The sequence below is a fragment of the Salarias fasciatus genome, chromosome 2, assembly GCF_902148845.1.
Source record: "Salarias fasciatus chromosome 2, fSalaFa1.1, whole genome shotgun sequence".
Lineage (NCBI taxonomy): Eukaryota > Metazoa > Chordata > Actinopteri > Blenniiformes > Blenniidae > Salarias > Salarias fasciatus.
Window position 1 is genome coordinate 24,801,866 of NC_043746.1, and position 25,878 is coordinate 24,827,743.

The 25,878-nt window shown below is 43.3% G+C and overlaps 1 protein-coding gene across 5 annotated transcripts in view; it reads left to right on the forward strand.

Moving 5' to 3' along the window:
• glra1 (glycine receptor, alpha 1) overlaps positions 1-25,878 on the forward strand; it is a 96,314-nt gene that overhangs the window by 37,579 nt on the left and 32,857 nt on the right. For 2 of the 5 annotated variants that reach the window (XM_030101954.1, XM_030101960.1), the window contains exon 4: positions 4,796-4,834. The exons of the other annotated variants lie outside the window; for them this stretch is intronic. In XM_030101954.1, the coding sequence (XP_029957814.1) occupies positions 4,796-4,834 (39 nt within the window). The remainder of the gene's footprint in view (positions 1-4,795; positions 4,835-25,878) is intronic. 5 annotated transcript variants of the gene reach the window in all.

The window sequence follows — 25,878 nt, forward strand, 5'->3', positions numbered from 1 at the left end:
TATTTTCAATAAGTGTGACAAAATATTATATTTTCCCTGCATTAAAATATGAAGAAATTAAAACACTATATTTAACCCTTAATTTTAAATGGAACATTTGAAACCCAAAGTGTTGCTAAAGAATAATTTTAGACTTCCAGACATTAAAATCAGAATAAACATCACCCATTACATTACATTAATTAGTACAATCATATTCTTTAAAAAATGTTTTTAAAAGCTATCGATATTACAGTGACTTTCAAATGGTTTAGTTCCTTAAAGATTTCAGATATCTCATTGAGTCCAGCATTTTCTTTTTTAAAGGTGTATTAAGGAGTTTGCAAGTTTTATGCGAAACAGCGCCCCCTGCAGGTCTTGGGCGCAACTGCAGCTTAATGAAACACTCGTGCCTGTGGCTTGCGTCCAGGAAGAGGGGAACTCCTTCCTCGCTCTTTCAGTAGAATTCGAGTAAAATTTAAGTTTCTTTTGCCTGGTGGGGTCTGTGCTGGAGTTGTGGCAGTGCCAGAAGCCGGTCCTTTCTTAATTTCTGGAAACTCCATCCTCAATACTGCTCGTTAAGCATCTGGCGGAGTAATGGCGGACAAAACGAAACTTAAAGCTAGGGTAGATGATGTTGTCCAAAAGCACTTTTTGTCATACTGAGTGAAATGCTCCTTGCCCCCTGGGAGAAGTCAATACATTATGTGGACGGAAAAAGGTGCAGAAAAAATCTGACCACTGTAGCAGCCAAAGGACTGTAAAAACTCTGACCAATCGGAAGGCGCGGACCGCTCTTCAGAAACCAATCAAATCCCTTCGCCGTTCTACCAGCCCCCTGCGTGTACATTTCAATGGCGTGCGCTGGCCCTGGTTCAGAGCGCGCGCGCGTTGCCAAGGCGCTCTCGGCGCTCGCTCGCGTGAAAAATAGAAGGAAGCGGAGCGGGCGCGCTGCGCTCCTATGCGCGTTGTGTGCGGGCAGTCAGAAAGGTTAATAACATTGGAGGCGATCACAAACTCCGTGCTCGTGGTGCTTACACGTGCGGCGCTTCCGCGTCCAGTGCGCTAGCTCCTCCAATGGGGTGGGAGCTAGGCGGAGCCTTGGGGAGATGCTAGATTTGTGCTACATGCTAGTTTCCCAAGATCGCCAACCCTAGCTTTAAGGATATCAGGCCAGCGGGAGCGCGCATTACGTCACATCGTCTCAAATTCTCAGCAAAAAAATTCTGGTGCCGGACCGGCACTGCAACTTTCAAGTGACAATTTAACGCTGTTAGCGGTACTTACAGTGAATATGTCAGGGTACATTGTACACACCATTGAACATTTGGAACATATTCATGGTGGAACATAAGTATTTTTAAGATGAGAAACTCCTTAATGCACCTTTAAGTATTACTCTCAATATGGCTTATTGGACATATTGTTTGTTTTATGCAGTTATTGTTCTTCATTTTATTTCTGACAAAGGCCTGAATCTGGTGTACTAACTGGGAATAAGAGCAAATATTTTTGCAGTTTATGCTGTATTTCCTTTACTCAAACATTTATGACCAAATCTGACCGACAAACGGTTCAGTTGGCCCTCTTTTACTCTAAAACGCTCTGTTCCTCGTCACTGCCAGGTCGGCTCGTCTTATTCAGTGTCAGTTAATCAAATGAAGTGAATATAGGTCAAAGTTTTATCTTCTTGTCATGATCTGAACCTTGTGAATCCAATCAGCCGCCGGTGACAACCCAGCCGCCGGGAACAATGAAAGATTCGACCTTCACTTCCTGCTGCCTGACATCAGCATGTGGGTGTTTCTCTGTGGTAAATCAGCGTCGCTGGAGACCGGAAGCATCTCGGAGGATGAAATTATGTGCTTCATCTGAAAGAGCTGGGACAGTCACATTTTTCAGGGTAGAGGTGGAAGCTTCTGTCAGTCTGATGAGTGCAGTTTTAAAGAAATCAGTTTATGTGCCTATTTCTGGGAGGAATTGGGTTCAGAAATAATCAGTTTCTTCTCCTGAAGTCGAGTTGTAAATGCCACCGAGAAGGGCTGTGGGGGCAAAATTAGATTAAAATATTTCAAAGATACCAGAAAAATACTCATTTACACTATGTACACACAAATGCAGTTATGTGCCCTTAAAGGAATACTGTGAAGATTTTTGACCCACACCCTATCCCTATCATTGACAAAGTTAGACAAGCTCATAAATACCTTTTTTGTGTATTTGCATCCAGTGGCTGGTTCCCAGCTGTTAGCATCGTAGTTAGCTTAGCTCAATTGCTGGAAGTCAATAGGAATCAGAGCCGGACTGACGAAAGTGGACAAAATACTCCTTCCAGTGTTCCAGGGGATGGCGTATTAGCACGTGAAGTAAATCCGAATGGTTATTAAACATTTTAAAAGACGTGTTATCTTTTAAATCCATTAAAATAACGTTTTGATACACACAGATCTGCTCAAGCATAGTGCACCACGGAAGGATATACCGTCGCACAGCGGCTGAGTCTATGGCTTCTACTGCTGTGCTCCGGTATATCCTTCCGCGGAGCACTGCACATGTGCAGGTCTGTGTGTATCAAAACGTTATTTTAACGGACTGAAAAGAAAACACATCTTTTAAAATGTTTTATAACCATTCGGATTTACTTCACGTGCTAATACGCCATCCCCTGGACCACTGGAAGGAGTATTTTGACCACTTTTGTCAGTCCGGCTCTGTTCCCTATTGACTTCCAGCAATTGAGCTAAGCTAACTACGATGCTAACAGCTGGGAACCAGCCACTGGACACAGAGACACAAAAAAGGTGTTTATGAGCTTTTCTAACTTTGTCAATGACAGGGATAGGGTGCGGGTCAAAAATCTTTGGAGTATTCCTTTAAAGAGTCTTTATAAATCCATGGCTTCATTGCAAAGAAGATGAGTTAATGACAGCCAACATGGTGACACTGTAGGAGGTAGCACTAACGAAGGAGACCCAATCGGAGGCACTGTTGGAGAGAGTGCTGGACTATGAGGCCATTATAAATCTGAAGTGTCGCACAGTCACGCTTCACGACTTGTTCGTCCACTGCAAAGTGTGGTTCGCAATTGAAATTTTCCAGGAGACAGACAGAAATACAGGCATAAGGAACAAATGGTTCCATTCTGTGAAGCATAATGAAGCCTTAAAATAGTTTGTAGAATCTGGAGCATCTATTATCACGATGAAAGAAACTCACAGGGTACCAGGATTGATCCTCGTGGAACTCCACATAGTGCACTATTGCAACAACACATGATCAGCAACGTAACATGAAACTGTCTCACAATGGTTTCAACCAGTGTTTCTCAGTTCCGGTCCTTTCATTTCTAATTAAAATTTCGAATCTAAATGTGTTTCAAGTATTTCTTGAGCATAATTTAATTAAATGTATGGGGTCATCCAAAGAAGACTGGAGAATCCTCCTTCGGACACTCCTCAGTGCTTTAAGGCCCTTGCTGGATGTTGTGGAGAGTGATCTTATTAGACCCCAGTGAGAGGTTGAGTTTCTGTGTCCTGCTGCTTGGGTGGATTTGCATTTTATTTAATTATAAAGTTATGTTGTAATTTGTGCTTTATAACTATCTTGACACAAATACCCCGAACCTGCACAAACAGTGTAAAATTTCAGGGTCTGTGTTGGATAACAGTAATAACAGTAAAACCATGAGTGACAGCATGTGAAAACAGGAGGGTTTTTTTTTAAATTTGCTTTAGCTCCAGTTTAAACAAGAACAATCTGATAAAATGGTTTTGTTTCCATGTTTGTTTGACTCCATTGGGTGGAGCACTCAGGCCCCACAAGCACAAAATGAAATATGGTACTGTGAGGTTGGATGTGTTCGTCAAGATGTAGCAAACATTAAAAACAGAATTTGGCAGAAACAACAACAAAATAAAAAAAGATTATGCAACAATAACCAAGTGGAGACAAACTTGCTAAACAGATTCTGTGTGTTACTGTGCATTTCGTAGCAGATCTGCTTCCACGTGTGTGTGCACGAAGTATCGAGCTCGCATCCGATGATAGACCGGCTCCACTGAGGTCGTTCTGAGTACTGTTTCATATATGGATGATTGCAGGCTGAAATCAGCTGATTCAGGTCTTTGTCTTTCGGAGAACGTCCGACTGGTCTCTTCGGCCCCCGATGTTATCAAACGAGACCAAATCAACTCTGATCATTTCAGCTGTTGTTGGATTTTGCAGTTTACCTCCAACCTGTTGCCCAAAAATCAAACTGAGTAAAGTCATCTCAGGCCCAACGAGGCCTCAAAGAAACAAAACGAAGCCAGTTTGACATGTAGTCTTTTGCACTCTCCCCGCCCTCCTCCTCTTCCTCCTCTCTCTCTCTGGCCTCTTGCATCTCCTGTAGTGCATTTTGCTAGCCGTACTCAGCTCCTCCTGACAGATGTGCATTGCAACCCTCCTCCTCTCCATCTCAGTGCATCGCCTCTCCTCTCCTGCCCGCTGCAGTATGGCAGTGCACTGTTTTTTTCTCACAAGACTCGTGCATCCCCCCCCCCCCCTCCTTCTTCCTTCCTGCTATTGCCTCTATCTCTCAGTATGTTGCCCCCCTTCCCCTCCCGCTCCCCCCTCTCCCCCACCCCCCACCCGCTGCCACACACTCACCCCGGCTGAGTGTTGGCAGCAGTGCGACACCTTAGATAACCGAGCCTTGCTGTCTTGTCCGCTCCTTGATAGACGAAGCGGTTGTTTTCCTTAACGAGGACAAACAACGTGTAGTTGCTAACGTGTTGTTAGTATATGCTGTGTTTAATTCTGATCTTTTTTTTATTAGACCCCAAAGGCTCCAAAAATGAAGCTACTCACAAGAAAGGTACTTTCCTTTTTTCTTTGTTTCCCTCCCTTCTATCTGTCTATCTATCTATCTTTCTTCTTCTGTTCCTCCCTCACCATCTCTGTGTCTCACAATGATGCCTCATTTCCCAACACTGGGGAAATGCCTGTTCTGGTTCTCTTATCTTCATATATTTGTCCACATGCATTCCTCTATAGAGTGAGACTGCCCGGTGTTGTATCAGGTGAAATGTGCAGAGATCAGCAGGATGTGAAGCTTCTCCTCCATAAAAGCCGCACATTGAGTTTCATTAGAGGGGAACACGGAGAGAGGAGAGCTCAGCACGACGACAGGCAGAGCAGCGCACATTCATCATCCCATGGTCGGCCTCACTAAGAAAACACCCAGCTGATCCTGCCCAAATACCACATCCACGGTTTTTTTAGTCTCCTCATGAAGACACTATGCCAGTAGGTGGGGGTGGATGCTAAGACCCATAAATAATATCCCAGTACTCCTCAGTGTTTCTGTGCCACAATATGTGTTAATGCTGACATTTCCCACGGAATACTGTCGCTTAAAGCTGAAGCACATTCAGACAGGGAGGTTTATCTTAGTTACCTAAAGAAAACGCACAACAAATTTAGGAAAATGTGATAAATGTGCTTAAGGATTGTTGGATTCTCAGTTTTTTTAGATATCAATCTAAATATGAGGCAGAATTCTCACACAGATTCACTTAATGTCTGTTTCAAACACATAACAGTCACTCCATTCTGAATCTGTCATAATGGTAGATTGGTAATGTGTTGCTAAGGCTAACAGTTTCTCCTCATTCAGGACAGTGAAAAAACTCAGATTTCAGTCTTACTGTTAACAGCACTGTTTTTTCCTGTACTTATATTACATGGTTATGCTTCGTAACAAAATAACAACAGAAATACCGACCAACAACTTGTTGCTAATGTGCAAGTCACTCTATTAATGCCCAATACATTGCTAGCATGCTGACAGTCGGGCTCAAATCCAAGCTGACATGCTTCACTCTATGCTAAGGTGATTGAAGCATCAATACACTCCACACACCACTTACGAGCTCTACACTTTGCCAGCACTTCCTCTGACATGCTCAGCATTCACTTCAACTGTAATGTCCTCTGCACTAAGATGATGTGCTCACACTAAGCTAACACCAGAGTTTGGCCAAGAGGCTTGACACTTTGCTACCTCGCGCCATACTCTGAAAACTAACAAATTTTACATTTTGCTCCAGTGTTCCACAACCTTAATGTTCCATTAACACTTCTCACTTTGCTTCTACACTCAATGCAACTTTCTCTAAACTCCACTCATGTGTACAATGATCGACTAACTGGCTCCAAGCTACACTTGGTCAATCAAGTTGTTAGCTCCAGATTCAACTTAAATCCTCCACAGTGAACAGTGGTTTGGACGACCTCCATAGACTGTGGAGAGTATTAACATAATGTCGAGTAATTGGCTTAACATATTAATAACTCACTCCACATTTGTTTAATATGTTCCACAGTCTTTGGAAGTTTTCCAAGCTACACTCAGCTAACAGATTCAACAATATACAAACACACTCCACACTTTAGTAATGTGTTTCAGACTGGGCTACCTATATTTACACTCCATCCACGTGCCACACAATCAGCAGGCTTAACATTTTTATCTCATCGTAGTCCGCTAGTGTACTTAAAACTCAGCTAACAGGCTCCCCGTTACACTCGTCACACTCAGCTGTCAGGCTAAATATTTTGATAGTGTGCCCCAAACTCTGCTAGCCGGCTAACGAGCTCCACACACACTCAGCCATCAGGTTCGATATTTTGCCTATGCAGTCAGTACCTGGTTAACGAGCTCAACGCCGCGCTAGCGTGCGCTGCCTCACTGCAGGACCGACGCAGCTTGTGACTGAGCGAACAGCAGGTTTACAAAACAAACCCTTTCGCCAAAATATCCTCTCCTGTAGTAACAACCCCTCCACCCTATTAGCTGAACAGTGGGTGGAGGTGCTGGGATGGATCGAAGGCCACGAGATAAAGGTGTCTGCACATCCCCGGTGTGTTGGCCCGCAGCGCTGCAGATCGGATCCCTTTGTGTCTGATGAGTTTGGGTGAATGACGCGATGGAGAGAGACAGTTTGCAGACCGGAGACCTCGATTACCTCGGGAGCTCATTTTGAGGAGACGAGGTTTTATATTAGCAGGCAGCAGTCTGTCTGCCTCCGGGCTGCTGCCATGCATAACTTAGCTAGCCACCCACCCGCCAGGAAAAAAGACACTGCAGCGCTAATAGGAAATAATTTCTCATTTTACTGTTCAAATAGCAGGCGGAGAGTTGTGGCTTCAGAGCTTTAGAGATATGTGAGAGAGGACGGGGTTGTCAATCAGTCCCTGACAGTGTAAATGTTAACGTTGGCGAGATGAGTTCCTCTTTAGCTCAGTCGTTCATCCTCAGATACATGATCCTCTATTACCGCCGAGAGTGTTACTCAGGACAAAGTCACAAATCACACAGTGGCATCAGATTCTGTCACCTTAATCACACGTGATGTTTGATCAGGACTTCACTCATATTTCACTGTGTTGCTCTGTCTGGTTTAGTCCACAGATACTGTACAATCACACCTTAAAGACTTTACATTTCACTCAAAAAAAAAAAGTAGTTGTTTCCTCAAGCTGGGATCAGAACCTTCAACATAATTCTATGTCTATAAATTTTACACATCGGCTTGAACATCTGCTTGTTACTTATCCGAGCTGATGTTAATTTTTTTCTTTTTTTTTTTTTCCCCCTACAAAACGGTTCGTGCATTAAGGTCTGATCCAAAAATGTGGACTCAGTGAAAAAGTTAATATTTCGCTATATGAATTTTTGCAAAGAATTTTCCCTCAAAAACACTGAGATTTCAACGCAACAGGTCCTACTGGTTTCTGATTGGTCCCCATAACACCATCAGCCAATTAGAAATGGCACATGTTAAACTGAGAAAGAGATTCCCCAATCAGCCGCTGGCACCGGTTGCTATGGTGATTCTGGAGCAAGGTAGACAGTCGCAGAGAAAGAAAAGATGCCGTAAAAGAAAAACTTCCTTCAGTGTGAACGACGAACGACACAAGCTAGTGTGTGAGGCCCTGATGTCGTTTAGTGTATCTATCATGTCAGTGATGAGAGAGAAGTCCTCCATTTTCCATTTCTGTTGAACACACTCATTCCTCAGTGGAGTGAAATGACATCTTATTGGTTTGACGGGCTCACTCTGCACAGAGGCGATCCAAACACGTTTAGTGTTTAATTACCCGTTTACACTGGGAATCACAGTATTAAGGAAAAGGACTTCAAACATGTAGGTTTTAATTTTTCATCTGTCTCACGAAGGTGCGAGTAACAAATTGACTCAAAAAATCATTAAAATCATTCTCATCTTCCACCTGGTATTACAGAAACACTCCCTTTAAACAACCTGTCTGTCTTCTCAATCAACAATGTCTTTATATTAAGTTTTTTTTCTGTCAAAGTTAGTTGTTATGGAACGGAATCACTTCGGTGGGCGGGGCTAGAGGTCACACTTCCGGGTTCCACAGCCAATCATATGTGAGTTCCTGAGGTTGCCGAACAAGCAGCAAGGCGTTCCGTATTTTATGACCACGCAGTTGGCCGTGCACATGCGAGTGAAATGTCGGTCGCGCGTGCATGTGCACGTGGGTCATATTACTTAGACTGACACATTGAGCCGGAATCATGGGAAAACTGGAGGTGTAGCACAAAGCACTAACACAAACATGGAGGATAGCAGGATTTCTATGGAATTATTTTCAGTTTTTCCTCTTGCATTCTTCATAAATATTGACTTGTGGAAGATTTTCACGTCAGTCACTTAGCCGAGTGGTGTAGAAAGAAATACCGGCGTACCAGAAGCAACGTGAGTGCAATTACTGTCATAGAAGGGTTAAAGTCTGCTGATTGCTCACTGAACATGGCACGGTGATGTGTTTATTCTCCGATGGTGTTTATTGATGAGTTTCCTCGTATCATCTCTGTTTTCACACTTCATTTTGCTGGCCGAATTGAAGTCATTTCGGTGGAAATGATCATTTTCGAAGAGAAAAGGGTAAAAGCTGAGGAGCAACGCAGGGAAATGAATTCAAAATGGGAGCGAAACGAAGGACTAATGAAGGAGTGATGGTACAGGAAAAAGAAGACTGGCGCAACGTGTTGAATAAGAAATTGAAAGAAATAGCATTATACATTAAAAAGGAGAAAAACGGGAAGCAGCAGCATAATAAAATAATGAGAAGGGACAAACTAAATTAAAGGTCACCGGGTTGGAAACAATAGAAAAATAACAAAGCAAAGAGAAGAAAGGATGCCATTAAAAACCATGAAGCAGAATAATAAAGAAAGGACAAAATTAAAGGCCACTGAGGAGAAAACAGCAAAATGTAAACAGACACAAAGAAAGGAGGAAAAAGGAGTGGAAGGACAAAGAAGTGCAGCTTACAAGCTGAAGGGATGAAAGGATGAGTCTAAACAAAAAAGAAAGGCTGAGGAAAAAGAAAACAGCCCGAGAGCTGCAGCTGAGCTCCACACGGAGGAGGAGACGAGGAGACGAGGACGGGAGGGAGACTCAGCACAATCCAGTCCGTTGATCGAAGCCTTCAGCTCTTCCAGCGACTTTCAATACATGAGCCGAGATGAGATTAAATAGGATGAGATCCAACAAGAGATGAGATGGAATGGGGTGAAATTACATGAATGGGATGAAATGATAATAGAAGATGAGATGAGATGACATTAAATGACTAAAAATGGACTCGAAATGTGATGAACAGATCAAACGAGATGAAAGTAGAAGGAATGAGATGGACAGATGTGAGATTGGAGAGAATGACGTTGAATGAGAGAAAAAATTGATAAAATATGATTAAATTTGAAATTTAGTAAAACCATCAAGTGAACATCATTATCAATATTCAAGTGAATCAAGATGATGATATATGACAGGCAGTGCGAAGTCGATAGGAATAACATGAGATCTGACATGACTTGAAGTGAGATAAACTGAGAGATGATAGCAGGGATGAGATAGGGTGATGTGAAATGAATTTTTTTTCAATGAGATGGCATGATATTGAATGAGATAAAGGTTTGATATTCAATGAGATATAATGGGAAGTGAAATAATGAAACACAGTATAAGAGAAAATAAAGTAATTACATGAGATGAGATGTGACGGTTTGAAGCAAGATGAATAAAGATGAATGAAGAACAAATTAGATTAAAAAGGAATGGAATGAGATGATTCAAAATGAGACAGCATGATATGAATGAAATGAAGTTAAAATCAAAACATGAAATAGATCAAACTAGATGGGAATCGAGGGAATGCTAGTTTTTTGATATTTTAGACTAGTTCTGGAATAATTTTCTACTTATTACACACAAATTTTGCACATATGTCACACCACTCGAACTTCCCCAAAATCAATTTTTACTTTATTTATCCGCTTTTCACTATTTCCTGGCATATTTGAGACCAGCGTTGTGTGTATTGTAAACTCTCAAACATATCCATGAAGTGGAGCATGTGCGGGACGTTCTGATCCTGAGAGGAGGTGGTCTTAATGTTCTGGCTGATGGCAGTTTCCGTGCCACAGCCCAGGGCTGTACAGCGTGACGCAGACGTCACCCGGAGAGGCCGCAGGATTTACGCTCTGTAATGTGATTGCATGCTGCTGTGGAGCGAGGAGACACTTTATTGTGACCTGCAGGTCGGAGCATATTGCAGCTATTTCACCGCTTTTATTGAGAGCTAAAAAAAAAAAATGCTTCCATTCAGATTTATGCTTATCCACTTGGCGTGTGTCATGGAGAACACCTTCCTAATGTAATTGCAGCGTGCTGCAGAAAGCCAACGCTGCAGAATGACTCCTGCTGGCTGCAGTGCTTCCACTCAATGCAAAGCCCCGTATCCTGCACACGTTAATGCTCAGCCCACTGGCCTATTTTAAAGAGAAGAATATGGCTGCACACGGCTGACGGAGGACTGTGTCATGTGACCGTGGGGCTTTTCCTCCTCAGGATGAAGCTCAGCTGAAGAATTGCAGGGCAGAAATCCAACCAGTGCTTTGTAACCACGTATATATAAAGTGTTACTGTAACGGCTATGCTGAGCTGCTCGCAGCTTTTCTCCAGATAGCTGGAGCAGAACAAAGCTCCATGTTGGATGAAGTAACTTCTGAGTAGCTAATAACTTGAGAAACTCTCTCTGATCGTCTTACAACTGTTTTCACCTAAAATAAAGTGACAAGTCCACAAGGACTTCAGTTACTGTAACCTGAACGTAGCCAGTTCTTTACAAGTAATATGTTGCTCACACATTACTGTCAAATGTGCTCGTACTTCTCCTTTGAGAATTATTATTTTACTATTAGTAGTACTTCTAATACTATAACTGAAACTACCACTACTAGTAATAGTAGTAGTTCTACTACTGCTACTGGCAGAAGTAGTAGTAGTAATAGTGGGAATAGTAGTAGAAGTACTATTATTAGTATCAGCAGTAGTACTTCCAGTACTACTGGTAATATAGCTACTAGTACTACTATTACTGGCAGTACATTGAAACTAGTACTAGTGGTAACTTTACGACTACTAGTATGTGTAGTACTACTATTGTTACCACTATTGCTACTACTGCTAGTACCTCTACTGTAACTGCTACTATTGTCACTAGTGCTGCGACTACTAGTAGTGTTACTTCTCTGACTCTTACTGCAACTAAATCTACTTCCACAGCAGTGTTTACTACTACTAATACCACTTTAAGCTGCTACTTCTGCTCTAAATACTGGTAGAAATCGGTTCTCCTCTTCATATCTCTAGAAAACCTGTGAATCTTTTTTGCATTATTGTGTAACTCATGGCTTCCACTAATCTGCTCCAATATCTGTAGAACAGACCCATGAACCGCGGAGTAAAACAGCAAAGAAACATTTCACAAGCCCTCTCACCACGACACGGACTGATCATGTGTGATTTATCAAAACAAAAATGTGAAGTTTAGATTAAAAGGAAACAGGTCCGTGGACAGGTTGTTTTTCAGAGTGGCTTCGATAAAATAGGAAAAAGTGAATTTATAGTATAGAGGCAACTTTTTTTATATCTATGTCTGTAAGTGTGTGTGTGTGTGTGTGTGTGTGTGTGTGTAATCTGGAATGACTATCTACCTTCCTCTCAAGATGATTAAAAGCATCGAGCTAACGGCAGCAAGTCACGACACATCGTGAATCACACACTGATTTATGGAGGAGATGACCAATACACACACACACACACACACACACACACACACACACACCCACGTACAAACATGTTGACAGTGAACAGTCCACAATCTGCACGAACATACCGTCAAGACAAAAAACGTGCAAACAGGAAGGATCAGACAAACCCAGGCAGTAGTGTTCACACACATTCAAACAAACACGCGCACACAGACGCTCCGACAGTCTCACACACACACACACACACACACACACACACACACACACACACACACACACACACACACGGTGTTATTGATTCCTGTCTCTGTGCATTCAGTGATCAGCCTGTCATGTCCACCTGTCAGTCAGAGCAGGGCTCAGAAAAGCCCCGGAGGCTCAGAACGAGTTCACTTCCTGCTCAGCAGAGGAAAAGCAATAAAGTACAAATATCTTCAATCGATGGAGTTGTGTTAATACGATCAGTTTTTAATATAAGCATGAAAGAGGGCTGCAGAAACCTGAAGCCTCGTCTTGTCTGCCGACGAGTGCGAGTGACTTTATGCTCGATTCCAATGAGGCTGATCAGTGTGAAGGAAGCTGCTGCAGCGAGCGAGACTTTAAGGATCTGAGCGTCGCCGAGCTGAAGGATGAATCCGTTTCTGCTCAGAGAACCTTAAAATCCTGACTAATGATCTGGTTTTAATCCCTCAAGCAACAGTCCTCTGCTTTTCTTTTTCCTGTGTGAATGCTCTTCATCAGGATGATGGAGACGTTCAGCATCGCTGAATACTCACAAGAAACCGTCCGTCATGTTCCTGTTTACTCAGTTTGTAGCGTGTCCTTCCCTTTATACCTCTTAACTCAGTAGCATCACAACCGATGGAAAATGGCTTCAAACCAGTCTAAAAAAAACCCCACCATAGCCCGAAACAAGCTGCAATGCAACATTAAGTGAGCATCAAGCCAGTCATTTAACGTAGCCCTAAACAGTCCAAATTCCACTTGAAACTAAGCAAGAGAACAACAGTAGCCTGTAAGCAAAAAATAGCATAAAACTAACCTCAAAACACTCAAAATGACCAAAATTTGCATCACATGAATGTGAAACTGGCTCAAAGCTGGTCCAAATCTGGAATAAAACCCGCCTGAACCATTTCTGATTTCATGTAAAGTTAGCATAAACACGATGATGCAGTAGCTTTAAACAAGAGCAGCTTTTCCTAAAGATCAGTCACAGAAAACACAGATGTGCCCTCATGCTGTGGCCCGTAATACCTACATAAGTGTGTGTGTGTGTGTGTGTGTGTGTGTGTGTGTGTGTGTGTGTGTGTGTGTGTGTGTGTGTGTGTGTGTGTGTGTGTGTTTGAGTGTGTGTGAGGATAATATGTATAAACAGGGGGAATCGGATAGAAGATGGGAGAGACGGGCGCTCGCATGCAAACACATGCTGCTGGCAAACACACAAATCCTCACAGTGCAAACACACACTCGCGCATACACACATCCTGACATTGCAAACACACACACTTAGAACCTGGAAACGCTTGCAGGCACCCAGGCCAATTTTGCGCGCGCACACACACACACACACACACACACACACACACACACACACACACACCACACACCACACACCACACACCACACACACACAAACACACACACACACACACACACACACACACACACACACACCCTCAGGTGTTTTTTGGCCATCTATCCATTCTGCCTCCCACTTTGAATACATTTCATCTCATAATGAAACTCAAAAGGCCTGCAGCTGAAAGACAGAATACGAATGAGAGGAGGAGGAGGCGGAGGAGAAGGAGGAGGAGGAGGAGGAGGAAGAAAAGGAGTGACATGAGACTGGGGAAAGGAAAGGAGGAAGAAGAGTAGAGAATAGTTTTATGTACGCTAATATGACAGTGTTGGGGTGGGAGAGGATGAAGTTTCTCCTGAAGTTCTCTCAGAGGAAGAGGAAGAAGAGGAGGAGGAGGAGGAGGAGGAGGAGGAGGAGGAGGAGGAGGAGCTGATGATGGATGCCTGAATGTGACATCGTTCCTCATCTCAGGTCTCCAATTAAAAGCCGGCAGGATGAGATTTTCTCTGTTGACTCTTTCACACGGAGCGTAGAGAGCAGGTACGCCGCGTCGCTGCGGAGAGCGATGAAAGCTGTCGGTGAGGATGAAGAGTGATGAAGAGGCGTCTGCATGGGAATCCGGGTGGAGGCGGAACCGGGAGAGGGGGAGGCTTGAAGCTGTGGAGGAGGAGAAGATGTAGGCGGTGGGTGGCGGAGGAGACGGACGCCTCCTTCATGTCTGTGTGTTCTCCCTGGGCGTCTCCCCTCCGGCCTCCTCGTGTCGCCGTGTGGAGACGGAGCTCGTTTCAACTCCTCCTAATTAGCCGCTGTGCTCAGACTCCATCATTCCGACTTTCAAACAAAACGCAGTAAAGAGCCTCCAGGTGTGAAAGTCTTCAGAGATACTGTAGCTGCGGTTTAAGTGCAGCCACCTCCGTGGCAGCGCCGAGTCCTTCCAGTTCCTGCGAGTTTCCGCAGTTTCTTATAAAAACTTCATGTCTGATGTTTCAAGTGTCAGAATCTGCTGCTTCCTCTTAAGAGAGTGACTCGCCGCAACATCTGCTGCTATGAAGCAGAATTACGGCAACTCGCCATACGTTGCCATAGTAACCTCTCCGTTCTGCTCCTGCTATCTCTAGAAGAGCTGTGAACCGCTCAGTCTGACACTGTAGCCTCTTTCTGTTCAGATATAAACTGGTGGAGGTTGTCCAGACCTGTTAAACTTTCACATGCAGATTTATTTAGCGTCCACATGCTCCGACAGTGAGAAATAAATGAAACGCCACTGCAGCGTTCACCTTCTTCGGGTATCTTCTGCGTTTGAGGGTTTTTTTTTTTCTTTCCTGCAACGACATTTTTACGACTTTCCACAAACTTTCTCGATAGCGGAGTGGAGGAACTTCCAGGAATATAAAGCTCTCAGTGTTTGATGAAATGTTCATTATTCCAGCGAGGAGTCGGGGGGATTTATGACGCTTTAAAGTTCCCGCTGTTTCCTGCTCACGCCGCCTCCTCAGCTCCGATGTTTATGTACGGTGGAGAAGAAGTAAGTGATCGCCTCCTCGGCTGAAAACAGGGATCAGGAAAGAAAAACAGCCTGTCCCTCCGTTCTGCCCAGCTTCCTGCTGCATGTGTGGAGAATATATACGAGTTTAATATAAAAGTGGAACTGCTTTCCCGGACGACCATTACTACATATTTAATGATCTGCAGTGTTTTTCTTTTTTAATCTGAAAGCAGCACAGTTACAAAGGAACCGAGATTCTCGGTAATTCTTTATTTCTTTACTTTATTTTTGAGTAAAAGTGAAACAGAGTCTGTTTCCATGAAATATAAACAGTGTATAATGACTGTGTGTGTGTGTGTGTGTGTGTGTGTGTGTGTGTGTGTGTGTGTGTGTGTGTGTTAACAGATACACTTAGTGATTAAAACCTTGACCACATGGATGAAGGAAGGAGGGAAGAATGAATGGATAATAATGACAAAAAGAAGAAATAAACAAAACGAAAGGAAAAGATCATTTAAAAAATGTTACGAAAACATGAAACATTTGTTAAAAATAGTTAAAATTGTAGAAAAAAGTTGGCTAAATGCATACCAAATAAATAAAGAAAAAAAAATAAATAAATAAATATACAGAACAAACAATTAATTTGCTAAATAAATTAATTCAATTGAAATCATTATGAAATTAAATTGTTGCAATGTTTTGTTGGTTATACACCAAATGAATTAAATGAAATGCAACAATGAATAAATAATTGTCATGTTATTAAAACATAATTACATGTTTTTAAAAGAGACGTAAGCTGAAACAACCTCAACCTATTTTCCTAATAATTCCATAATGCAACAGTAAGATAAAAACAGCACTATGCTGTACAGGAGTGTCAAACTGAATCCCAAAGGGCCGGCATCCGGCATGTTTCTCTGCTTCAGCACACTTGAATCTCATGTTGTCATCCTAAAGCTTGTTTTAAAAAAAAAAAAGAAAAAAAAAGTTCTGTGTTGCAATTTAGAGAGCCCTAAAAAATGCAGGGTGCCGGCACCCGAAGACTGGAGTTTGACACGTGACGTAAGAAGCCATGAAATTGTACTATATTGGATAAAGCTGTACAGCGTTTGTCCTCCTGCTCCTCCTCCGCCTTCCCTCGATGGGTATGAGCCCCCCTGCTGACAGGGGAGGCGCCGGCCGCAGGACAGCAGACAGAAAACCCAGACAGGAGAGAGCTAATTGAAGCTCAGGAGAGCAGAAAGCTGCTGCTCACCTCCCTCTGAAGGTCCAACAATGGAGCGCACCCCGCCGCACCACCTACACTGCCTCCTGCTTGTAGAAACACGGGGTGCGTTTGATTTATGTGGCTTCATTAGTCCCAGCAGTGGGTGCAGCGATGCCGCAGTGGGGAGGTGCTTAAATGCGGAGATGTCAGCGAGGAGAACTGATGGGTTTGGACCCACTGATTGGTTCCTATAATGATGATGATGAAGATTTGGATGACTTTACTCTGAGAGGCTGCAGAGGCAGAAACGGACGAGCCGTTTCCCTTTAATTCTATTGTCTGCCTTTAGTTCAACCACAAGCTCTCATCTGCCACTCACCGCTTAATTTACTGACTTTATTCAAGGTGTTTTGAATCAGATTAGATGGGAAGTAGATCATCTTTAATGAGGAAAGGTGGGCTGGTTTTGATGAAGCTGTCATCTGAGTCACTGAGGCTAATTCAGATGTGATGAACTGTGAATACATCCAACATGCAGGGCTGGAGAAAAGCATTTAATACTGATTCGACGGAGAAGCCTCCCACCTGGACGAATCAGACGTTTATTACTGAAGTTATCAAATCAACTCAGAGGCTCCGTCTCCTGTTTGAGTGCAGCTGTCAGCGTCTCATTGGTTGTCCTTTCGGTCAGGCAGCTCTGTCGCCACAACCAGGATGTTCCTGAGTGCTTGGGTGTTTTTTGGGACTATTTCGTTTTGGTGTTTGAGGCCCAGTTATTAATCACGTGTGACTGTCTGTTCTGATTTCTGTGTGATAATTGACTGCCTTCACCCATTAATAGCTTGAAGCAATTCTCGCTCTTCACATATTAGATTCATATTAGACAGAGAAACTTTCATCAACCAATCAGACAAAACCAATTTGGTGTCAGTATTGTTCCATACATTGGTGCAATTCAGGGTATACGTGGGTACACGGTATTTACCCAATTATTATTCAGTCAGCATTGCTCCAAATGCACCACTCAGCTCTATCTACCAGCCAGATCGACTATTGTTTTCCCCTTGGGTAATGAAGCCATGGCCAGCGGCTCGTGACGAGGTAAATACAGCTCACCAATAAATTATACCAGAACTACGTGACAGTGACCAAACACTACTGGCAGATTTTCACTAAAAACAGCAGTCTTACACTGTTTCTAAAAGAAAATGTGTTTATGAGCTGGTAATCCCAACAGTCCGGGTTGTGTTTAGTCAATTTTAAAACAAATGTGATGAAAAATGCCTCTAATCCAACTGTACACTGTATTTGTGTTCAATTCTGATCCGAAGACATCAGAAAATAAACTAGTACACAATCATTTCTTTGTTTTACGAAAAGATTTTAGAATTCTACTTGCATCTGTCCTTCTCACAGACCTCTCAGCTGGAATCGGTTCCTCTTTGCAGGGCTTTACTCAGCTCAGTTTGACTTTGTTCTACTCGACGCAGCTGGTCTCAGCTCAGTTTGGCTCGATTGTTTCTGAGTCAGATGTTTTCAGCTCTGTTCAGCCCAACTTGGCCGAAGGATCGCCGAGTTCATTTGGCTCAGTTTGGCTCATTTGGCCTGGTTCACTTTGTCTTGACAGTGCTTTGTCTGGCTCAGCTCAGCTCAGGTCAGTCTGTCTCGACTGCTCGTCTCGGTGGGGTTTTGCTCTGATCTTATCTCAAGGTCACCTCGACTTGTCTTGTTCTGGTTCAGCTTGGCTTTGCTCAACTTTTCAGCTGGGATTTGCTCCATTTAGTCGGGCTCAGTTTAGTTAGAGCTTTGTTTGCCTGGACTGGATTCATCTCTGCTCGGTTTGTCTCGACTCAACTCCACTTCACTCGGCTCGGTCTGGCTTGGCTCGGCTTGTCCTCGGCCTGAATCAGTGTGTTACTGCCTTCAGCTCTGCACTGTGGGTCACACTGGGGTTTCTTCCTCTCTGTGTGAGTCAGTGTTGGCAGATGGGATTCAAACAACAGATGTCCGTGGCTGAAGGCGTGCAGTGGTTTGGCCTGTTGTGGCACTGTGAAAACCATTCAGAAAGCAGCAGGGGGAGCTTCATGCTCGTCAGGGTGGATCTGAGTGGAAACTCAGACGATGGTTACAGTTTTAGGTTTTGTTTTTAAGCTCACAATAGTGTAAAAACTGTATTGTTGGAAGTTCACTTTGTCAGGAAAAGGATTTATTCAAACATCAAATCCAGTCTGCGAGTGACTGAATGTTTGCAGGGATGAAGGCAGGAAGGCAGTATCTCCCCCTCTTGTACACTCACAGAACTCTGAATAAATGTGGAGTGGTATCGGAGCCGCTCAGAGATCCTTCAGGCTGCAGGTTTCAGTGTCGTTGCGTCGAGGAGTCGCCACTCGGAGCTCCCTGCAGTCCGCCTGCACCTGCTCTGCCACCCCAGCATATGGCCTTCAGTGCACATGCGCCGACCTGCTGTGTGTGGACGCTTGCTTCCAAGAGTCCGGAGTCAGGGCTGCAAAGGATTGTGGGAAGGTCAGATACAGAAACGTGATGAGCTGCCATGTTTTCAACCGAGTCTTTAAAACATCTTACATTTCAGTGTTAGATTTAGAATTAAAACCAGTTTTCATATAAAATCGAAAACCAGGACTAAGCCAGTCTAAAGCTGCTTAGAAATCTTTTGAAAATCCACACTGAAAATCAGTCTTAACACAGGGCGAGATGCAGACCAATACTGAGTCTTAAAGCAGTCCCAAAACTATTCTGAACCAAGATGAAGATCTAGTCTAAATCCAATCCACAATCTAGACTGTCTGGCTCCAGTTCATATACAAGTCAATATTTTATGCTTGTTTTATCCTTTTTGGCCCAAAAGGAGTTCAGCCAGTCTACCTTTCGAGATAGAGTCCTAACCCGTCTCAACCCCAGTGAAAACCAAGTCAAGAACCAGCATAAACTGTTATTAAACCAGTCATTAAACCTGATGTAGGACGAAGTAAATGACTTTCTTTCAGTTATTTTACACCATGTTTATGGGAGTGCAGGCAAGCCTCTATATTCTGGACTTCTTTTGCAGCAGAAATTGCTTTATTTTTCTGCCTTTGGTGACACTAAAGAGACAAAGTTCCTTCCATGTGTTCAGTAACTGTGTTCCTCAGTCAGAGATGACAGCGAAAGCGTCCCACGGGGTCACGTTCAGAGTCCACACATCGTATTTTCACTTTCAAAGATGAAATGTTGCAATGAGTCTGGACTAAAGCTCCCAGAAGAAAACAGGCCCGACTATTAATCATTAAAAAACCAATTACAGGCACTCTGCTGGCAGGTTTATCAGCCTGTCATCTTCATAGCATCTCTATTTAGAGCCATCCACTTCCTGGATAACCAGCCCGCGCTCTCCTCTCTCTGTCAGCTCGACTCGGCCGTGAAAAATGAGAACATGATCATCGGCGGCAAACACAACACTCAGCAGCCCGAAAACAAGCTCCGCACAGCAGGTGTCGGAGTTTTTAAAGGCAACACAGGCTCTCTGCAGAGCCATCATTGTGATATTTTAACTGAAAACTGTCCAAAGAGCTCCTGTTCGGAGCCGCGGATCCCGTTTGAAGGTTTTAATTATGTCAAAGTACCGACAGCCCGGTCTGTAACATTTCAGGTCTCCAGTTTCTTTGTCTGAAATACTGTCTTTAACAAAGCGCCGCTCACAATAAATCCAGTCCACAGAACTGCTGTTTCAGTATCTTGGGATGAGGAGCGATGGGGGGAGGGACGGTGAGACGCTCCACAGATTGGGACAGGCGGCTGCAGTAATGCAGTCGCTGCGCTGCACTGTGGAGGTGAAGAGGAGCAGAGCTCTCTGTTTACCGGTCGGTCCTCCTCACCACCCCCACCTCCGGCCATGATCATGACTGAAAGAACGAGGCTGCAGATACAAGCGGGCAAATTGAATTTTCTCCATAGGGTGGTGGACTGGATTTAGGCTAGTTCAACCTGTCTACAGATTATGTTTCGTCTTGATATCGGTCTGAAAGGCTGAACTTCAACAAATGAGACGATTCCGAATCAAGAACTCACTGTTCCGATTCTGCTAGAAATGCTTTCATCCATGCTCTATTATTCTGAACAATGAAATAAGACACAGATATAGAGCACAGACTTGTATGTTTTCTTTTTCTGTAGGTCCCTGCTTTTGGCAAAAGTTTCCAGAAGTGTCTGGCTTCACTAATGTTTCAGCCAAGGAGGCAGTTCACTTTCATGAAATGTAATCTGTAGTAGTTTAAAAAGGCTCATGATTGCTTTGCACAAATGATGGATTTGCACAACGATCCATCGACATTTATTCAATGCAAATTCGCATATAGTGGTCCCTTAACCTAATCTTAATACGTTCTCTTATTAGGATCTGTTATTTCACAACACAGTCAGGATACACTCCCATCATCCAAGAGCGCTCCGTGATCGAATCCATTCTCTGCCTATCACTCCATTGGTAATTTTGTTGATGAAGACTACTGAAAAAAAATATCAGTCAACAAATCTTTTTCACGAATGAAAACTTTATAAGAATTAAATGAAAAGCCAGACATGAAGATGAAGACTGTGACACGATATAACTGACACACCGGACACATAGGAGGCTTGTTTACCTCATTTCTGTGGTATTTTTCTACCTTAAGGGTATAGGGTTATTGTTCACGCTGTAGTTAAACTATAATTGAGCGGAATCGGAGGCAGAAGCTTTTATCTGAAATCAGGGACTCATTATGTCCTGATGGCTGTAGTGTTGCTGGGGTGTGTGATGATGGCCGTCCAGCAGCTTCAGACGGAGATAACGTCCCTCGGAGACTCACAACAAAAGGCCTTAATGGAGAAATCTTGGTTCCATTCATCAGGATACTGAGCGCTGCGTTACGTAATGAAGGATCCTCTCATAAACTGGAGAGATCGTCCATGTCGAGGCGGAGGGAGGAGGGAGGAGGGCGGGGTAGACGAGCAGCCTGTGACTCACCCTCGTCCCGTCCGCCCTGACACTTAATGAGCTGCTGCTTCTTCCTCTCCTCTGCCTGTTTCTGCTGCGTGCTCGTCTTCCATCTTTACTGGAAAGCCATAAAACAAAGTGTCTTTCTGCCTCTGCGCTGCCCCGGACTGTTGCCGAGGAGGAGGAGGAGGAGGAAGGGTTACGGAGTGTCTGTGCGTTTCTGCCTCCTGTGCTGTGAGGGACGTCGGGTAAAGAAACTGCGATACCCCGGCTCTCTGCCCCGGCGCCGCTGTGCAGAGAGGCAGCAGTTCTTTGAAGGAGGGATTTGGAACAAAGCCGGGATGCAGAGGAAACGTGTCAGAGGACTCCGGTTAGGCCTGAAAAGCCTCTCGGAGAGAAAACACGGTGATAATGTAATACCAGCCGGTTTAGGGATAAACCCTGTGATGCACTCAGACGTGTCAGAGCTGCTGGAGCCGGCAGACCCCGGTCTGTACACATCAGACTCAGAGGGTCGGTTTGTCCACAAGACGTGATTATTTACTAGGAGTCTATTTATCTCAAAGTCAGACTATCTCCATTCATAGTCTGTAAATGCTCGTGCGCTCAGATAAATGATTTGATATGTATTTCAGAAGATGACAGCTGTTTACTGTGAAAACCAGTTAACTTTTTTTTCTCAGTCATTTCCAGCAGTGAAACAGTGCGTGAGCTCCATTTAGAGGCGTGTGGATCAAACTCATGATGTATCAAACTCATATTTTTTCCACGTGTGAGCTGCTTTGTCAGTGAAACTTTGCGTTATAATAGGGTTGTGTTAAGTCTGAAGGTGAAGGCAACACTGTTGCGCTCTGCACCATCACACGGCGGTGAACAGGTGTGCACGAGCTTCTAAACAGAACAGAATGATCCACTTAGCCCGTATTGATAAGCGAGCCTTGAGAGCTGGAGAGAATTAGCAGTGGCTGTAGCAAGATGGAGAGAGTTTAGTGGAGCAGTTGTAGTTCAGACCATAGAACGTCTGAAATAACCTTGACAAATACTAATAGTGAACATATGTACAAACAAAACATCCATGAGGTAGTTGAAGGTTTATTGTTTTTGCATTTAGCAGCAGAATTGTTACAATCTACGATTAAGTTTCATTTAATATCAGGATTATGTTGTTGTGATACCTTTGTTTGATTTAAAAAAACATCTGCTACGCTCTGGCTTGTTGTATTTATGAGTTGTTAAGAGGTGTAGCACCTGTTTGTTATGATGTTCGACAGTTGGACACTGGGATCAGGAGTAAACATGTTGCCTTTCCAAGCATCCACAGCTAATCCACTCAGCTACTGTCAGTATGTTCAGTTTGATCGCATTGTTTAAAATTGGAGGGCTCAATATATTTTCAGTGGGCAGAACCTTGTAAGAAGTTTGAGACATACTGCAGAGGTGGGGTTTATTGTAAGAACACCTTAACTTAGTTTCAGTCATTTCTCGGAATCTGATAAAACAACAGATGTCTGAGCACATCGGAGGAGCGACGAGGTTCGACATGGCACATTTCACGCAGCAATCAAAAATTCATGATTATGAATAAAATATGACAACACTTAACTCTCCAAAAGCTGATCGGGTCTCTAGAGTCAACACAGATGCAACCGAATACAGATTTCAGTCATTTCTATGTGATATTGAAAACATTATTGGATTATTTTCTGAAAAATACAAGGAGACAAAAAACAGAAACTCCAACATATATTCCCAATAGACAGTACCCACTTTCCTATATTCTCAAAGTTGTGAGACATGATGGATTTGGATTTCACTTATATAGCGCCTTTCCACCACCTGAGCACTCCAGAGCACTTCACATGAACCCATTCACACACTCACACACACATTGAGGCGGCTGCCATGCAAGGCATTCAGTCCATCCGGAGCAATTTGGGGTTCAGTGTCTTGGTCATGGACACTTCCTCATGTATATATGGGCAGGTGTAGTATTGAACCTGCAAACTCAAACCTTTATATCTTTATTTGATCTAGGGAACCGTTATAAAGCCGAGATTTGCCTCTTATTTCATTGGGTTAATATCAATATACTCAATGGTCTGTATGTGACTTTTAAAGTGAAAAACTGAAAATGATTCCGATACAAAGAGAGAAAGTGGTGTCATCTGCAGAAAGAAGAAGCTGCTGAAAAAAACATGCTTTGAAGTCCTTTAATTTAAACGTTTTTGAAACTTTCAGAGATTATTTATTTAAGTAATATTCTTATATCCAAGTTGTAGGTGATAAATACTCTGTTTAAAGTTATGGAAACACTGTTGTATATCAGTGTTGACTTAAAAAAGCCTCTATCACCACCCCCAGCATAACTGCCAGCTCCTGTGTAAAATGTAGGTCTCTGTCTTCTTTGGTTCCTCAGATATGGGATGTTTAAAAAAAAAAAAAAATGTGTTCCTGAAAAATGTCAAGACATTGAGGCGTATCATTTCAGAGATTGTTCCACACCATCAGATGTCTTCAGCTTGTAAAATAGCTGCTTTTACAGCTACACATTTCCAGACTTCCGATGGCTGGAAACTGTCGCAGAAGTTCTTTGAATTATTCATGTTTGACAGTCAAGTTAAAATTAATTAAAACGTTATTGTGGACATGACGGTCTGAGAGGCAGAAAAATAAATCAACATTTCAAAACCCATTTACCGTCCCTCGTCCATGTGTGACAAATCAGAGCTGGCCTTCATTTGTGAATGCAACTAACTCTGAAGCTGACACTCAAAAGAAACATCTCTTAATAAATCTCAAAGCACTGTCATCCCTTGTACTGTGACTCTGCTGCATGTGGAAACAGACCATTTCCCTCCTCTGTAATCAGATTACATTTAAACTGTTCACTGTTTGTGGTGGAGGGGGGTTTATTTAACAGCACGGGATTAAAACAACATATTTTAAAAAGGCTAAAACAGCTCAATTACAGCTGCATTTCAATCACATGTTGAAACCATACTCACACACACTTATGCATGCACAGACAAGGATGAATGCACTCTATCACACACACACACATATACATGTAACATGCACACAGGGTTTGTGTTTAATGTCCCCGGCTAAAACGGACATCTAATTCCAGTTGCCCGAGGCGAGCTGGGAATGAAGGAAGGGGTCTGGATTATTTTGATGGCCAATTACTCTCCTTGTCACAGTCTAAGGACTGCTGGAGGCCACTGGGGAGAATATCATCTCACACACACACACACACAGTGGAATCATAGAGTTATAGATGTTGGGTAAAGAGGGAGGAAGAATCATTAAAACCAGCCGGAGGCGATGGATCCTACGTGACGTACATGTGGAGGATCTAATTAGAACAAACAACAGATTACTCACAGGAAACCACACGAGGGAACGAGGATGTTAAAATGTGGAGGGGGGGATAAAAGTTTGAGATAGAAGCGAGCACAGATGAAGCTGAGTGATGGTGAAATGAGTTTGTTCCACTGCAGCTCGAAGAGAAAAGGCTGAATACTGAATGCAAATGAAGAGGCTCAGACACCTGAAGAGTCTGAGCTTCTTTACCTCACAAAGGAGAAAGAATTCAGTGGTTTGCAACCTTTTGGAACGACTGAAATAAGAAATGTCTGATTCAGTCACAGCCACACAACACTGAGGTCAATATTTGTCTACTTGTCTTTTTTATTTTCTGCACCGATTCTTCATCTCATATAAATTCAAAGTTTCTGTTTTCATTTTTGTAGCTATGTGCCATCCTCCATGTTTGTAGTCCAACAGTTGTGTGCTGTCCTTCACGTTTGTCGTCTGGAATCACCATGGCAACCAGAGTCAGCGGCTGATTGGCTGATCGGAGGGCCTCCGTCTCAGTCTCATGTCCGTCTGCGGCAACATTTCTGATTGGATGGACACTGTGAGGAAGATCAATTACCCAGAACGCTTTCTGTGTGATTTCAGACACTTTCCGTTTTACAGGCTTGTAGTTTTACTGCAGTGAAAATCAATCAAACTTTTTATACGCCACCTTTCATAACCTTGTGGATAAAAATGAATAAAAATGAAATAGAGCTAAAATGGGAATTAGACACTAATAGCAGGGGATAGGATGCAAACATAAATCCATAAAATGAGATAAAAGTCAGATGAAAGACGTGTTACAAGCCTAAAAATATCAATATTATCAGCCGGTTTCAGATCTTCTTGAAGGTTGTACAGCACTTTGTAGCGTAACGTCTAAAATTAGCATTGTGTTGTTTGACTTGAAGGAATAAAAGGCTGGGTGAGCAGCTGGAGGATGAAACCGGGAGGTTTGGCTCTGGAAGAAAAACTCAGTGTCCTCTGCTCCTTAAACAGATGAGAGTCAGACTCTCTGCTTGGCTGGGCTGCCCGCCGCCGCCGCTGCTGCCGCCGCCGCCGTCTAATCACATTTGTGTTTGTACTACCTCATAATACAGCGAATCAATGGCAGGCTGAGAGCTGTTTACTCTCACCTTCACTGACCGGTCTGAAAGCA